At 37.9% G+C, this 17,537-nt stretch overlaps 1 protein-coding gene across 10 annotated transcripts in view; it reads left to right on the top strand.

Annotated features, from left to right (window-relative positions):
* The window catches only part of CEP170 (centrosomal protein 170), a 190,815-nt gene extending 175,035 nt beyond the window's left edge, over nucleotides 1-15,780 (top strand). For 8 of the 10 annotated variants that reach the window (XM_074948913.1, XM_074948909.1, XM_074948914.1 and 5 more), the window contains 3 exons: nucleotides 6,826-6,919; nucleotides 10,950-11,001; nucleotides 13,454-15,780. In XM_074948913.1, the coding sequence (XP_074805014.1) occupies nucleotides 6,826-6,919; nucleotides 10,950-11,001; nucleotides 13,454-13,740 (433 nt within the window). In that variant the 3' untranslated portion in view covers nucleotides 13,741-15,780. The remainder of the gene's footprint in view (nucleotides 1-6,825; nucleotides 6,920-10,949; nucleotides 11,002-13,453) is intronic. The other 2 variants (XM_074948916.1, XM_074948917.1) reach the window with 2 other exon arrangements.
* The last annotated feature ends 1,757 nt before the right edge of the window (nucleotides 15,781-17,537 follow it).

Raw genomic sequence — 17,537 nt, 5'->3', positions numbered from 1 at the left:
CTTTCTTTATAAAATATTGCAGCAGTTAACAGAAAGTACAAATGTCAAAAATGAGAAATAATCTTCACTCTTGCAAGATGCATTTCACCCTTTTGACTGCTGCATGGATGTACAACACTATAGTAATCCACTTTGGCTGGCATGGGGGAGTGGAAACACTAAATGTAGATTTCAGAGTTCCATAACATAATGTCCCATTTCAATTGTACTCAGAATTAACTAGCAGCATTTAAAAAGTACAATAAAAAATAATTTGAGTGAATTTTGTGTAAAATTTTCTGACTGGTCATATAGAAATTTAAAAATACATGGAAGAAGCAATACAGAATTTGACTGGTATGCCTCGGATAATGTAACTTTAGATGTATGACTGAAATTAATTGCCAAAACACAGATTTCATCTAGCACAGCATTATGCAGCTAGCAACAGCAGTGAAGGGGTTAATATAGTTGAGGATGATATTGTGGTAGTGATAGTGAATAGGCTTGCTTAAAGACAAAGACGGAGAAACATAACATTCTTTTTGAAAGTGTAAAAGCACTGTTGAATTCAATTACACCAATATATATATTTTGTTACCCTTGTATTCCCTAGCAGAAGTGGTGTGACTCAGTGGAGAATCAAGTAAAATCTTTTTAAAGACCTATCCACTGAACCTGACTGCTGCGTTAAAAATAACAGAATACGCTGATAGCTATAAAGATCATTTAGCAGGGTACTACTCTCATGATCAGGTAGTTTTGTTCCTGGACTGGCTTTCATCCGTTTCTCTGGTTTCCCGCACATTCACCACAATGAATGATCATATTGTTGGGTTGTGGGATTATGACATCAGAGATAAACCAATCATTCTCTTCTTCCTCCTTTTTTCCTCTTCCACTCTCAAGATGATTTGCATACTACAATTTATTAAAATGTTGTTAAAGTTCTTAAATCTTTGTGTAAAATTTTTCATGGTATGCAGATTTACAGAAAAGTGCAATTTATTTGCCTCTCCACTAATCCACTTCAGATTATCCGAATTGAACATTACTATGGAGAATTAGCAAGAATGAGACTTTTTATAATGAAGAGTGCAAATGGTCAGAACTCATAAACTGCATAAGATTAATCTGCCTCTGAGAGAAAGTGTAATTTAGTTTAATAGCAGACTGTAAAAGGCAAACATCTGGACACATGCAAAATGTAATATATTGGAACTTGTTCATGTGTTGAAATATTTTTTAGAAGGAATTCAAAATGTTGAAATTATAAACAAAATATTCTTATAATTCAGGATTATATTTCAGCGTAGTCTCCCCAGGAAATCACAGTTATGTTTATGCAGAATTTTTTATTTTTTCATATAATTAAAAGTAATCTGTTTCATTAGAGTAGGAATCTTGTTGACTGGCTGAATTGTTCTTGAATGTTTCCCAGCATTCACCTGTCAAAGGAGTGCCTCAGAAATAATAAATTTATTCAAATATTTTTTCACTTTTTATTCCTTTGTAATCCTTCATCTCAGAGGGCAACCTGATACCTTTTGATATGAAAAAACGTTGCCAACCCAGTTGCAATTCATCATAAACTATATTTAGAGTTCAGCATAATGTCTTCTTGTATATTCAGCAGTTCCTTTAACGCCTTCTGAAGGAAGCAGGTTTTTAAGTAGTCATATTTGAGTTTTATAGGTGTGAAAATTTAGAAAGTAAGTTAGGTATTATATAATCAGTATACAGCATGAACCAAACTTGTGCCTACTCTACATGTTCTGTACATTTACAACAGGATGATGCATTTGCATAATACTGTAAAATACAGTGTAAAAGTCTTCAGTAGTATTTCCTACAGTACCTCTCCCAGTGAGGCAATCAAAGATTTTTCATTTTACTAGTAGAAAACTTGAGTAAGTGTATGCCAGTTGTGCACACCTGCTAAATTGAGTAGATTAAATCTTGATTTATATAAAATGATTCATACTAATATCAGCAGAGAATTTGGCCCATAGTAACTTAGTGAGAGTCAGCATAGACTGACAACTATCAATCTTGCACTATAACAGAGTCCTTCAATTTGAAAATCAAGAGGAATTTTTCAAAGGCACCAGTTAGAGGTGGGCAACTAGCTGACCTTAGTGTCTGAAAAATCTTCCCCCAAATTTTGTTGTCCACCAGTGTGAGATTCTGTTACAAGACAAACGCAGTGCAGGGCAACTGGAGTTGTGCTAACGAATTGTGTCCTTATAAACTTACATCTCTCTAAAACAGGTAAAATCTGTCATATCCGAGAAACACATTTTGGAGTGAGAGCACTATTCTTTGCTGTATCATTTATTTGCAATACCATATGCAATTTAACCCAAAAGACCAGCTGAGTTAGGTTCTGAATTTAAGTACATATATTTCAGCAGTTCCTCACAAGAGTGTTTGCTAGAGATTAAAAATAAACTGAGATGCATCTGTGTTTAGGAAATAAATGAATTTGAGGGGAAAAAGAAATCATTTTGTTTTGCTGGCTTCTCCCCTATTTGTCTATAGACAATGATGGATAAGAATCTCAATGGTTGCACTAAACTACCCCAAAATTCCACAGTTCTCTTGCCCAGCATAGTATCACCACCTTTTTGGAAGTTACTTATAGTGGTGGCTCCTCAGAGAAGGGAAAGTCTATACAATTTGTCTTTCTTGCTATTTAAAAACACTTCTTACCTATGTTATCAGAAGAGGTTAAAGCAGGAGCATGAGGCAGCTAGGAAGGGAAGAGGAAAGTTATAATGTTTGTTTTGGGGGTCAGGAGGCATATGGAGTGAAAGGGTACTTCTACACTTCGAGCTGGGGGTATAATTCCCAGCTCAAGAAGACGCACCCATGCTAGCTTTGATCAAGCTAGCGCACTAAAAGTAGAGGTTAGCTGCTGTGACACAAGCAGCACACCGCACCAAGTATGTACCCATTTAAGACCATAGGTACATACTTGAAACAGCCAGCCCCTCATATGGCTAGACTCTATTTTTAGCATGCTAACTCCATGAGGGCTAGCACAGATATGTCTCCTTGAGCTGGGGATCACGTCCGCAGACATATGATAAGTGTGATCTTGGGAGGACAAAGCCAACATGCAGATCTGTGTTGGTGCTAACTTCTAGGCTTTTCAAGTCTCCTATATTTGGAGCAGAGTGTTTAGTGTGACGGAAATAAAATGGAGAGCTGCACTGTCAGTTAAGTGTATTGGAGAGAAGGTAAGGCAAGTGGGACTTAATACCACAAGGAAAGGGATGGGAGGGAAGGCAGCAATCTTGCAGGCATATGAGGAAAACTTCCAAAAGTATTTGGATTAAAAAGTTGCAAAAACTATCAAAAACATCAGAATTGTTACAGAAGTGTTTTCTATACCATTTTCACTCTTTAAAAATTCACGATTTTTTTAAAATAAAATCGGTTCCATTTTGATCCCTACACAATGGAACAACTTTAAAATGTATTGGAAGTTTTTTCCTGACCAGCTTTAGGTAATTGAGATCCATCAGTTACCAGTACTGGGACATGAAGGTAAACACTGGTGGCCACAGGTATGTGGCCTTGATTAAATTCTAGCTGGTTCAGTGTGGTTGTGATTGGACTTCAGAGGCAACAGAAGGGAAATTTGCCCTTTAAATCCTAGAAACCTGCTGCTAGAGCCTATGTGTAGATAGGTAGAAGTATCCATACTTCAGTCTGTGTCTAGACATAATAGGAGGTGAGAGGAGATATGCAGAAATCAGGGGAAAGGCAGCACAGAAAAGGAAAATACTGATAGATTATTGAGCAGAAAAGAGAGAAAATACAAGAGGCTAAAAAAAATAAGCATGGGGAAAGGGAGAAATTAAAAGATAAGGAGAGCTAATGATAGAGAAGAATAGAAAAGATGGAGAAACAAACAGCATTAACTCTGGAGTGAGTCAGACTGAAGCCAGCAGAAGAATCTGATCACCTGACCTAGAGGTAGGAAAAAATTGAAATAATAAAATTGATAATAAGAGGGTAAATGAGGAAAAAGGGGAAAAGATAAGTGTCATATCTGAGTGAGTGTCCTAATACCTTCCACAATTTTTTGGAAAAGCATTGAGTGCCTCCTGGTGAATTTTGGAAAATAGAATATTTAGAAACAATTCTGCTTATATATCTTAGATTTTCTGAACTTTTCTTCTACTAAGGATATTTACATTCAACAGGAATATGTTCTTCTGGTCTAGCTGCATATTCCCTACATGAAGTACTAATCCCCTGTTTGTTTGTCGCATCACAGTCGTTTCCACAGAAACTAACAAGTGTGATGCCAAAAACAGAGCATTATGACTTCAGATAAGGAGTAAGGAACAGTAAATAATTCTTAAGCACTAAAGAAACTGTGTTCATACTGATATCCAGAATGATAGACAAGCCAGTAGAAGATGCAGAAAGTATAGCCGGAGCTGATTCTCTATACAGTGTTTCCCAAACGTCTCCAGGAGTTATTTGCGCCAGTACTACGGACCTAACTAGCTTTACTCTTTTTGTAGCTCATCAATCTGCAGGTAAGTCCTAATGGTTCAAAATTAGTCTGACTTTCAGGTCTGCAGGCTTGCAGTCTGATAACTTTGAAGGTGAGTTTTACATCTTCACTCGCTGCCAGAAAACCTTGAATATCTTCCTGCCACCTCTCTGAGTATATCTGTAACCAAATGGTTTTGTCCCAGTAGAACTACTGAGTCCTAAAGAGGTGGGCTCCTTCACAAGGGTGTCATCTTTCTCCATACCCTTGATAATTTTCTGGTTTATTCTGTCTTCTTGGAAAAGAGAGGTTTTATTAATGCCTATCCTTGCTCTGGCTTTATCTATTAAGGCACTAATTCTCTTCTTCCTTTGGTCCTTTGCCTTGTTCCTGCTGCACTGAGTGTATGTCTACGCTACAATGGGGAGGTGTGATTGCAGCATGTCTAGGCATACCCAAGTAGCTTTGGTCAAAGCTAGTTTGGGTAACAATACCAGTGAAGCCATGACTGTGTGAGTCACTGCATGGGCTAGCCCTGCTCGCCCAGGATCCTGGTAACATACTTGAGTAGAATCATAGGCCTGGAAGGGACCTCGAGCGGTCATCTAGTCCAGTCCCCTGCACTCATGGCAGGACTAAATATTAGCCACAGCCCCTGCTGCCACCATTTCACAGCTATTGTTATGCAAGCTAGCTTTGATCTAGCCCAATCAAAGCTAGCTCAGATATGTCTACACATGGTACAATCCACACTTCCTGACTGCAGTGTAGACATACCCTGAGCCAGCACTTCTTAGTGAATTGAAACATTTGACAAGAAAAACTCATGATGTTTATGGTTTGATATTGAGACAACAGTGACCGTGAAGATCAGTAGCAAAGTCAGGAGGAGCAATTAGGACAAATTTGAGCTGCCTGCAAAATTTAAAGTATAACAAAGGGGCACGTGTTTTGAAAAAATAGACCCTTCTACCATGATGGTAATGTTTAGGCTGAGGTCTCTGAAAGAGCTTAAGGGAGCTGGTGCCAAACACCAACTGCAATTCATTGGAATTTGGACACATAACCCTCTTAGGTGCTTTGAAAAATCCCAGCCTTTAAGAGATATAAAATGCCACACATCACACCAATTTCACTTATAAAAAATAATGATTTCCGGAGAGAGCCCTCACTAACTTGGTGATTGTTTAAAGTGTGTGGCCTTTTGATGGTGCTTTAAGTTAATTAATTTCCCTGCCTGGACACTTATGGATGCCACTGTCTCCTGAATGGGAAAAACATAGGTAAATTCCTTCTTGTTCTGAAATACCAGTAACAAATGCAATGATTGCAGTTGCACTTTCGTTTGTTTAATAACTAACTGTATTATTCAGGGGAAGGCAAATTTGAGGATATACTCTCACATGGAGTGATAGTTAGTGGCTTTTATTCACTACTTGAAAATAAAGATGCAGTAACCCAAACATTAAATACCCATAGATCCCCTTTTCTTTGTGATGTGACACTTTGACAACCTGAAATGACATTTATGTGATGTAGCAAGAGAATATAAAAACTGTTCAATACTGCAGGGAAATAATAAAACAAGAAATTGTCTTTGAAGCACCTACTATAATGGGTGCTCTAAAATAAACAATAAAAGGAAATTTGTTTTCACTGTACTAAAACTCTCATGTTACTAAGTTATATACATACAGCTGAGGTTTCTAAGATTCTCGGTCACTAGAAAAAAGATTTTCAGTCCACCCTCAGAAACCATGTGCTGTAATATGTTTGATTAACGAAAAACTATCAGCATTACTAAATGAGTTTATAAAGTCTGCACAACACAACTGTCTTCATATTTTTCTTTATTTTGCTACCATACTGTATTTTCCATTAATTTATTTAAAAGAATGAAAATGAGGAGTCATGTTTGATCTATTAACATTATTTTTTCGCTTCTATTTGCAAGTCTTGTAAAATACAAGATCAATAAAAGATTTTTTTTGCCTGTTATAAAAACATCAGATTGAAAAAACACAGTTCTGTGTGGTAGGAAAAGTAGGAGTGATATTTAGATACATGTTTTCAAAACAGTGCAAGTATTTAGATATGACTGCAATTTTTATTGTCAATAGCAGTTATACAAGGAGTTAGCTACAAATTGCGTTGAAAATATAACCCTTAATGCTAGGACTGTGGCAATTGTCTTCATTTCAAATTCCAGTTTGTCAGGGTTTTCAAAGCCTTTTTTTTTTTTTTAACATCATAGGTCTGTAGATCTTTGAAACACAGTGTATTTGATAATGTATCTATTTTTAAAATAAATTTTTTGCATTTCTTGTTTATAGAATATTGTTTAAGGACAAAGACCGGAATTGGGAAGAAATTGAAAACAAGTTACGAACTGAAAGTGAAGTTCCTATTGTAAAAACTTCAAGCATGGTATGAAGAAGTATCTTCTTGGGATGGAATGAGACCCATTTTTACCTGGTTTCTGATTCATAAATGATTGGGCATGTTTTAAATGGGAAGAAGCAAGGCAATAATCTCGAGAAAAAGTTTGAGGATTTAGGAGACTTTCTGCCTCAGCAGCTCTTAAATTAGTTAAAATTTTCATACTTCAGGGATATTGAACAAAATTACAAGAAAAACATTCTGTTCTCTAGAATTCAGCATCTTAAGAATGTTCATTTAAAATACTACAAAGCGTAGCTCAACCATTGTGTTTATATGCATTTTGTTAGGCATATTACATTAGGACCATAAACCAAAGGCTAGCGTATTCAGAACATGTCACTCTGAGTGAGAAATGGCCTGAAATAACCTGAGAGATTTTTTTCTGAAGAATGGCTTAATAAATCAAGGTGTCAAAACAAACACCGACTCCTTAAAATACATTTAATTTGAGCAAAGAATAATTTAGTAACCCTCAGAATTTAAAATCTGGATTATGTTTACGGAGGAATTCTCACTGGAATTATTTCACATGCTTGAGGAAGACAGACTTAATTACTGACCCTTACTATTTAGAAAAATAGTTGTGCTTTGAAGTAAGTGAATGAAAATACTTCGGAAATATCATCAGAAGAGCCCTCTTTAAAATTAAGCACATTTGTTTTCTGCTTTTCAATTGACATTATGAAATGTGTAAGTAAGAATTTGTTATTCCTTCTTATTTAAGGCCAGATTGTGGCCCATCTTGAGCGCAAGGGCAAGGGAGTTGAGCATGTGAGTTACCCCCTTACTCCATTGCACTTTACCACTGCTTCCTGCAAGAAGAGGGAAACACGCTCTGCAGAGCTACTATATCACCTCCTCATACCCAAAGGAATGGGAAGTGTAGTCACACCAGTGCATTTGGAGTGTCCACACCTATCAAGTCTACTCCCTTCCTGGAGCAGTGGGGAGACCAGGAAGGAGACTGAATTTACTAGTCACATTCTCACAGCACAACAATGCACTGTTCCTTGCAATGGGCTAAATCACAAGCTGATTAACCCTTAGTTTTCAATCTTATTAACTCAATAGATATTAGAACACTGATGTCATGTTCAAATGTGGAATCTGCTGAAGGATATTGCCTCAATCCATCAAATCCAAGATAATTGGCTCAAGTCTTTCTTGGCCACCTTCAAGAATCCATGAATTGGATTAATCAGAACAGAAGTCTTTCAAAAGGATTCTGGAAGTCAGTTGCTATTTTGCAAAATTCTTAGCTTTAAAAGAAGAATGTTTCTTCATTGCTCTTTCCAAAGCATTATGAATATTAGAACTTTGCTGCTTCCGGGTCCATCTACAGTACGAAATTATTTTGAAATTATTCTGTTCGAATTTTTGGAAGGGACTGTGTACATTCGGTCTTGTGTGTCCCCACTAAAGCGCGTGAATTCGGCGAAGTGTGTCCACAGTACCAAGGCTAACGTTCCTCCTCTTTGTGTTCATTTAACGCTTTACGGGACTCCGCAATTGTTTGCCTCCATGCATTCAGCTGGTCCCTGTCAGTGCGGGAGGACTGCATGAGCTCAGCAAACATGCCATCCCGAGTTCGTTTTTTCCGCCTCTAATCTGGACCAGCCTCTGGGACAGAGTAGTTAGGAGCCACGTTGAAACATTTGCACCTGCGGGAGGAAAAAAAGGGAGGGGTAGTATTTTAAAAGATACATTTTAGAGAACAAAGGGGACACCTTCTCAGTGAAACAGGTAATTCATAGTACACAGCACACGTTCTTTCTGTACAAGGTCGCATTTTGCCTCTTATACTGAAGTGCCTGCTACTTTGGTGTGAGTAAGCCATCACACGAGGCTGGGCAACAGAATTCAGCTTGCAGGCAGCCATGGTAAGCCCTAGAGGCACGCAGGGTTCTGCTTCTTCCGCATTCATTTCAATGCTTTCAAACTGCCAGGCCCCCTTTCCCATAGCAAACAATGCCTGGTGGGTTTGCCATATAAAAGGAGCGCCTGCAGGCTCTCTGGGATGATCGCTTCACACAATGCCCCCCCCACACACACACCCCCCGTGTGGCTCCAATGAGGCTCTGAGCAGGGATGAGTCCTTTAAACTAAACGCGAACAGGCCAGTGCGGCTGGGTTTCCTCCCACCCCCCACCGCGTGGCTCCGATCAGGCTCTCACTCACCAGAAGTGCCGTCTCCAGGGTCATGGTCCGGGAGCCCGCATTGGGAGTGGGCGGAGGCTATTGGGTCCAGCGTTAAGAATAGTTCCTGGCTGGGGGGAAAACGGATACCACACTTGCCGCCTGTGCACTTTCATCTTCCAATAACTCATCCTCCTTGCTCCGTGCAACTCCCCCCTTGCAGGTGTCCACGGACAGTGGTGGGGTAGTGGTGGCGTCACCCCCCATAATTGCATGCAGCTCACAGTAGAAGCGACATGCATGGGGCTGTGACCCAGAGCACCCATTCGCCTCCCTGGCTTTTTGGTACGTTTGCCTGAGCTCCTTGATTTTTGTACGACACTGCTCTGTGTCCCTGGAGTAGCCTCTTTCCGTTATGGCCCTGCAGACTTTAGCGTACGTATTTGTGTTTCTTTTTTTGGAACGTAGTTCTGCCATAACAGATTCATCTCCCCAACATGTGATGAGATCCAGTACCTCCCGTTCAGACCATGCGGGAGCTCATCTGCAAATCCAGGACTGCGTGGTCTCTTTTTTGATGGTGGACTCTGCATGGTCGCCTGTGATGGTGGACTGTGCTGATGGTGACCAAACAGGAAATGAAATTCAAAAGTTCCCGGGGCTTTTACTGCCTACCTGGCTAGTGCATCAGAGTTGAGAGTGTTGTCCAGAGCAGTCACAAGGGAGCATTCTGGGATAGCACCCGGAAGCCAATAATGTCGAATTGCGTCCACAGTACCTGTAACCCGGAACTGTGATCTCTATTTTAGCGCTACTCCACTTGCCGAGGTGGAGTACAGAAATCGGATTAAAGAGCCCTTTAAATCGAAAAAACTGGTTTGGTCATGTGGACGGAAACAGCTTTATTTTGAATTAACTCAGCTAATTCCGAAATAGCCGCATACTGTAGACCAGGCCTCAGTTTACAGTTCTAACATGCCCAATTGGTATTCTAGAGGTAGGATTATAGATGCACCCAAACTGACCTTATTGCAGGTATTCCACAACAACACGGTACAATATTAAAATGAAATGACTTCATAGCTACAGTTTTGTGTTAACGTATCAGTAATGTAAGTACTGGTACATTAGTGACTGCAGCCCTTATGGCTGTGAGGTAACTATCTGGTCATAATCATGGTTACCTAATTTTCTTTTGTGGTGCCTAGACTGTACAGCTCAGACTTTCCAGGCATGGCCACCATGTTAGCTGGGTGCTCAACTCTAGTAAATTATATTAGAGCCACCATCAAGCTAACCTCTGCCATTCAGAATACCTCTTGTCCTGTGGTATAAGCTATCTTGATTCCCCCTAAATCAGGTTGAGACGTGAAGCATCTTCCCCACAACCCCTAAAAATGAATTTATATTGTAACTTTCCTGCAAGGCCTTGCCAGTTAGCTGCCTCAATATTCTGGCAAAATGGTTCTTTCCAACCCTGGTACCATGAGGGGATTCAGTCTTGCTCATGGATAATAGGTTTTGCGGGTCCATGAGCAAGGAATGGAATGAGCCTTGATACCCATGTACCCCATTTAAGGGACTAATGTGGGCAACTGGCCAGTCAAAGGAATTCTTTGTTTCTGATAGGACAACCAGTTGTGCATCCCACAGCAGTGCAGCCTCACCTAACTGGCCATCTGTTAGGGACCCTGGTTATTTCTTCCCCTTCCCACCCCACCCCACCCATCATCTCCAACAAGAGCCACTCCTACCACAGGGAGATACAACCCAAATAACTTATGAGAAGATTTCTTTTAAGTTTACTATTGGACTATTAAATCTGCTTTTTCTTAGTGAAAAGTAGCACTAGAAGTTTGAATATCTGTTTCGTTCCCAGGAGATTTCATCAATCTTGCAGGAGCTGAAAAGAGTTGAAAAACAGTTGCAAGGTATTTCATGTTTTATACAGTTTTGCTGCATTATGTCTAAATGTATTGCAGAAACCCCTAATAAATACTGACCAGGGTAAGATAATATTAAGGCTCTCCAAAATGGCTCACATTGATGTATTTTGTTTTAATTCAAGTCTTTGGATTAAACAATTATTTATGGAACATCACTATTTCAAGGAACTAAGATTGCAGAGTGGATTAAAAATCCCTAATTTCTTGACCACCTTCATGCATAATACATTGCTTTGTAAAAGTAATCATTCTGAAGTACAGGGTTAGACATTTTCCATTAAAACCATGTAAATCTTATTCACTTCTTACTAAATATGAATGCTGGGAGAATATATTGTGAACTGAGCTAAATTATATGACTCGGGAAGAGTGAAATTTTCTCCACTGGCCAGTTTCTTACTGTTCATATACGAAACAATTTTTTTTGTCATTGTTTGAACCAGTGTATTATATATTAATTCTGTTTGAAGTAGTTAGAATCTCCATGTAAGCTAAAACAAGACTTCCATAATGTGTATATAAAAGGAATAAACCAAAATGTTATTTTAATAAATTATAATAATGATAAACAGTAATCAAACATTAATATAATATGAATAACATCTCGGGAAAGAGGATTTACTAAATTATTTTAAAACTATGGGGAAGGAAATTATTATGCACTTTGTATAGAAGAGAGAAGGTCAGAGTTAAAATGAAAAGGAGAGAGGCTCCCAAAAGAAACCAAGAGACTTACATCAGGAAAGCTTGACAGATTCAGTATTTTTATGTATGTTTTTATTTGGCAAGGGACAGTTTTGCAGAATGGCAAGAGACATTCAGCCTGGTTCACTTGGATAAATCAAGACCTCTCCAAGGCACTAATATCTTCATAGAACAATTCAGGACAAGAAAGAAAAATATAGTAGGAGTGCAGCGTGTAGGGAGTGTCTAAAACAGGTTATTTGATTATGTCCAAAAATTAAGGACTTCCAGATTAATGCTGTAAAAGTGATATTTAAAATTACATGGTCCTCTCTACTTCACAGTACTGAATAATTTCTTGATAATACATGGCGCTACCAAAATACTAAATAAATGGCTAAAGTGTTGCTTTTTCCTGTGTCAAGACTATTATGAGGATGTGTGGTGAGTGGAGATATATGCTCCAGTTATAAAAGTTTGCTATGCAGACATTGCTAAGAGTGAATCACATGTATATTGCACTGATAAAATAAATAAATGCAACTTTAAACTATTAATTAGCTGAGTTTGACTACATTAAAGAGAACCTACACTACAACATATATAAAATGTGTACACACATAAATGTGTGTGAGGTGAAGAGCAGTTTCAACGGGAGAGACGGAGTGATGGTCCATGTATATGTATATTTCTTTGTGATGTTGGGTTGTGTTGTCTTGGTTTTTTGTATGTTGTATTGTAATTTGCTATTTTGTTTGTATTCTGATTTGATTTTAAACCCCCTATTAATCTATTACATTGATTACTGTGTTTGGGTTAAGTCACTTTACCTTAAAAAACTTAGAAATATGAGGTCCTGAGAAGGGTAACAAAATGTATGAGTGGGCACACATTTAATCAAAGATTAAAACACTGATAATTTAGGTGCTCAGACAATCAAATTCGACCTTATGGAAACATAGATCAATTCTGTTTGGAAAGCAGAAAAATACACAATGAACATATCAAATAATTAATTGTACAGTGAAGCTCTATTAGGTACTTCAGTTTTCCCCACTTCCTAATGTAGTCAGTTAAAATGGGTAAAAAAAATTACTGTTTTATGCAGCATTTAATCAATTTTTGGAATTTACTACTATAGGGTATTACTGAAGGAAATATAATATCTTAGTAATATTACAAATTACAGACCCTTGTATGTGAATAAGAACTGCATCTGCCATTACAGTTTAAGGGCTATTGGCCCTCATGGTACCAGATACAAGCTGATTATCAGCTAGTCTTAGATTGTTCACCCTCTCTTTTTTCTAACTAAATCATGCATTGTATAGGTTTTGTATAGTTTCTCTGAAATATTGAGGCTTAATATATGAAAAGGCTTCTGCCAGAGGTAACATACCAAGCTACAGTCACCATCATGTTCTTGTGTTCACGTAATTACTTTATAAGGTCCAGCAGACAAAAGGCCAGCATCTGTCAATATTCTGGCATTATAGAAATAATGAATAGAACCAAACCTTTGCATCATCATTTCCATTCAGACTCTGAAAATGAAACAGAACAGTGCTGAGTTATTGATATTAATGGGTTTTCTGCAGACTCTTAACCCAGGGGAAGGGAATCAAAGATGTGTATGAATTCAAATGCTGAAAAGCATGAAAGAGACTTTAAAAGTTGTTTTTCTCAAAGCACAAAACCCTAATCTTCGTTTTTGTTTTTTCTTTCCCTCCCCCCCCACTCCTTGGTGGTTTAGTGATTAATGCTATGATTGACCCTGATGGTACTTTGGATGCTCTGAGCAACTTGGGATTCACAAGCCCTGTCTTACCAGCTCAACCTAAACATAAGTCCAGCCCTGTTTCTCACAGTACCCGCGCTCCGATACAACCAAACTGTCAACCAGAAGCTAGGGCTCTTCGGCCTGCTGTCATCTCTGTTCCAGCTGCATCTGACAATGTTGAATCCAAGCCTGACTTCAGTATACATTTCAACAGGTTCAACCCGGATGGGGAGGAGGAAGATCCCAGTGTGCGTGAATGACATTTTTAATTGTTGTCATAATTACCTTCAATATGGAATGTCTAGAAATAAATGAAGAGTCATAATGTTGGTTTTATACAAAAAAAAAAAGGTCAAACTGCAGTTGGTTTGTTAAACCAGTTTTCTTTAACTGTGATGCTTTGATTGTCATGCACATCCTTTTCAGACCATACAGATGAGCATTGATACCAATGTAGAAAAGCAGATTGTGGCAGGTTTGCCGTTCGTGGTTGTGTGCTTTGCAAACATAATTATATCAGCAGTCTTTCCCTATATAGATTTTTCTTTTTAAGAGCCATGCTTTTAAGGTTACCTGCAAGCAGACTAACATCCAATGTTACTGAAACCCCAAGTCTCCTGTGCCAAGCTGTTCTATAAACGGACCTCTTCAATTATAGTTTGTATAGAATTATTGAACAGTTATGTTTGATGCTGAATAAGAGGATTTATATAGGATACACTGCCTTTGAGTACAATAACACATTAGTGTATAAGATAAGACAGACATTGCAAAGCATTCATTCTTGCGTACTGAAATTTTCAAACAGTTCTGTGATTTATATAACCTTGTTGCTGCGTAAATTGTCTTGGAGTTTACGAAGTTCAACTATTATGTTTGCACTAAGAATTTGCTGGGAGTGGTAGGTGAACATATCAATATCAATAGGAGTCAGTCTTCTGATGTACATAGAAAATTGATAATACTGTACTTGTTTCAACAGAGCAGTGTTTTTATTCCACTTTCCGAAAGGACAATTTGGCACTTTTTGATCTTGTTCAAAATGTCTTTTTGATCTGAATGAAAGTAGAAGGATTTAATATCTCATTTCTCTCCAAATGTTTGTCGAAACTATAAAACAAGTTTACACGTACAACTGTGTGGGACATTTAAAAGCATATTGAGGCAATGGGTTCTCATACTAAGTTGCCAATTCAGATGCAACGTAAGTTTACAAAAGCGATGTGTGTTTCTTGGAATGATCATGAGGGGTAAAATTTTCTTCCGAAGACTTGGAGATAGATGTCATAACTTGGTTGATCAACAGTTTCACTCCCAAGCAAATAAATTGCTTCTGTATATTTTCCTTTAGAATTCTCGTAAGTCTGTCTCTGTCTTATACATTTAAAAGGACTCTGAAAGAAGACTGCTAATGTAGATTTCTTGCTTATACCACTGAAAAGCAAGTCTATTTAAAATATCTTACATAAACCTATTTTCTATATAAGTTGTCCCAGTAACGTAACATTTGGAAATAATAAAAATAAAAGTAAATGATCTTGTATTTCCAGAACACTAATTTGGAGGAATCTTATTTCTGTTAAATGTAACTAGTAGACTGGAATTTCCCTGCGTTTGCATCAGTCTCTGTATATTAATGTTACACATACAGTTTTGCAGCTTTTATGAAATGGTCTTTAGTAGTTCAGCAATAATCCTATATAACATATGTTTAAAATACTTTCTGTACATTTTTTAATTGTACAGGATTTCAGAAGTCACTAAAAAGTTGGACCAGTTAATAAAAATGCAAAAACATTTTTGTAGTGATGTAAGAAAACCAGTAATTTGTGGTATAATGGATTTCATATTTGTTTAAAATTTAAAAGAAAATAGAATATCCTTCTTGTACAACTCAATATTCTACTCCATTATTTTACAGAGGCTATAGGAAATGTTTGAAATGGTGCAGAAGGGCAAAAATAAATTGAAAATAGGGTCAGGTGTTGAAAAATTAGTGCACCAAAACCACCATCACAATTCTTTCTTTTGTTTAATCCTTGGGAACAGATTTTTTTCCCAGACACATGAAAAATAGGAAATGGTTTAGGAAAAATTTAGGCTCTCCGCACAAGATTTTGTTTCTGTTCATTCAGGCATTTACACCCTTTTGTTCTGTAATAAGCGTTTTGCATTTACTGTGTTATTTTGTATGGACACATTCTCCTTATTTATTTTTGTTACATTTATTATGTATGTTATTTTGTTATTTGCATTTACAACTCCATTTTTAAATAAAGTGTTTCTGGAACTTTATATAATGTATGTGTATATATATGTAATTCAGTGGTTTAGAACTAGGAAGGTTCAGGTATTTCTGCTTTGTTGGAACTTAGATTAAATTACTCAGTTAGGAAATGGCATTTTCCTAAATGTAAGAAAGATAGTCTTTCTTTCTTGAAAGATGTTACAGTGTATGTTGTTGTGCCCACAAGGGTGGGGGTGGGGGGGAAATACCAGCAAAAGGAGGACACTCAGGCCTAAGAATAGTAAACTACGCTTTATTGAAGGAAGGAAGGAAGAATTTACGCTTCAACCTAGCATACGCGGAGGGGCTCCAGAGGATTCTGGCTGTTCGGGACAGCTGACCAGGCAGGACGGGGGAGTCCTCTGTGGTGCTATATTCTCCACACTTATCTCGGGGTTACATGGGGTCAACAGCTGGTTACATTCTTATATGTAATAAGGATAAATCATACATATAAGAATGTAACCAGCTGTTGCGCTGCTCAAGATTGTTGTAATCCCTGACCTAACTGGAGGCTAGACATTTTGAGGTTAATTGAAATGAAAGTGAATATTCCCAGGAAGTGGGTGCAGGCTGGGGGTCTGGTTCCCCTTCTCTCCTTGGGGACTGAAGTAGCTAATTTTTAACGAACAGTCATGTAATGTAAGTCTGCTACACTCCAGAGCATTCACACTGGTGTTTACAAATTCACTCTATTTTAGAAGTTGTTTCTTTGGTCTCTACAGCTCTCATATCAAGATCACTGGGGCTACTGTTAATTGGAACTGGGGCATAGTTCCATGGCAGGCAGTAATAACTTTAAAAATGCATGATTAAAATAAAAAATGTACTGCTCAGGGGACAATACCTGCCATAATCCATCAGTACTTCAAGAAACCTACATTACCAGCCACCCATTAGTGCACAGCACAGCATAACTCATGTTCACCAACCACGCTCTAATGGTGGCAGAGTATTGATTTATGGGGACCTCTTTCCAAGTGGTGGAATAAAAAATAATTGCACAAATCAGAGTAACTTGGCTTGTGTTGTTTTCCTGGCCCTTATTGTCGTTTCTTGCAGCTGACAAATTCTTTCCTACAAAACTCTTGTCCACCAGCATCCATTTTTGTATTGGCTTTTTGTCTATGCTGGTGGCTAAGGTGGATGTTTTGTATTTGTTTCTTTAATTCGTTTCCTGATTTTTAGTAGAATTTCAGATTTTACATAGATTTTTTTCTAAGAAGTTTCACATTTAAAATGAAAAAAGGTCCTCATTAACTTTCTTCTTGTGAGAACAACAGAAACAGAAAACTGAGGAGCAAACAGTCTGTGCTAAATTTTCAACCAACACCAGCTTCTGATATAACTTCCCCAAGTCAAGAACACTGAAATGCTTCAACCAGGCTGTACTGCTCTGTCAGGGTTTGTAGTTTGAAGTCAGTGGGACCTGTGGTCCTAAATCACTCTGGTACTTTTGAAAATCCCACCCTTAGGCTGCTAAACCGATATTTAGGAACCTAACTTTAGGCTCCTGTTTTCAAGATTTAGGCCCGTTGATATGAAAACGTACCTGATAACTTTAATACACTGAAAGTCTAAACATGTTCATTGTTAACAATGAAGCAATTTTGGTTTGAAGGGAGATCGATTTTATGCCACTGAGAAAATAGTGTTTTAGTAAAAATACTGTTTTAGCTCCTGATTCGGCAAACACTTATGCCACATGCTTACCTTTAGGCACAAGTGATCATATTGAAGTCAATGGGACTATTGAGGTGAGTAAAGTTA

Source organism: Natator depressus, chromosome 3 (genome assembly GCF_965152275.1).
Source record: "Natator depressus isolate rNatDep1 chromosome 3, rNatDep2.hap1, whole genome shotgun sequence".
Classification (NCBI taxonomy): domain Eukaryota; kingdom Metazoa; phylum Chordata; order Testudines; family Cheloniidae; genus Natator; species Natator depressus.
This window is presented reverse-complemented; position numbering and strand designations above follow the sequence as displayed.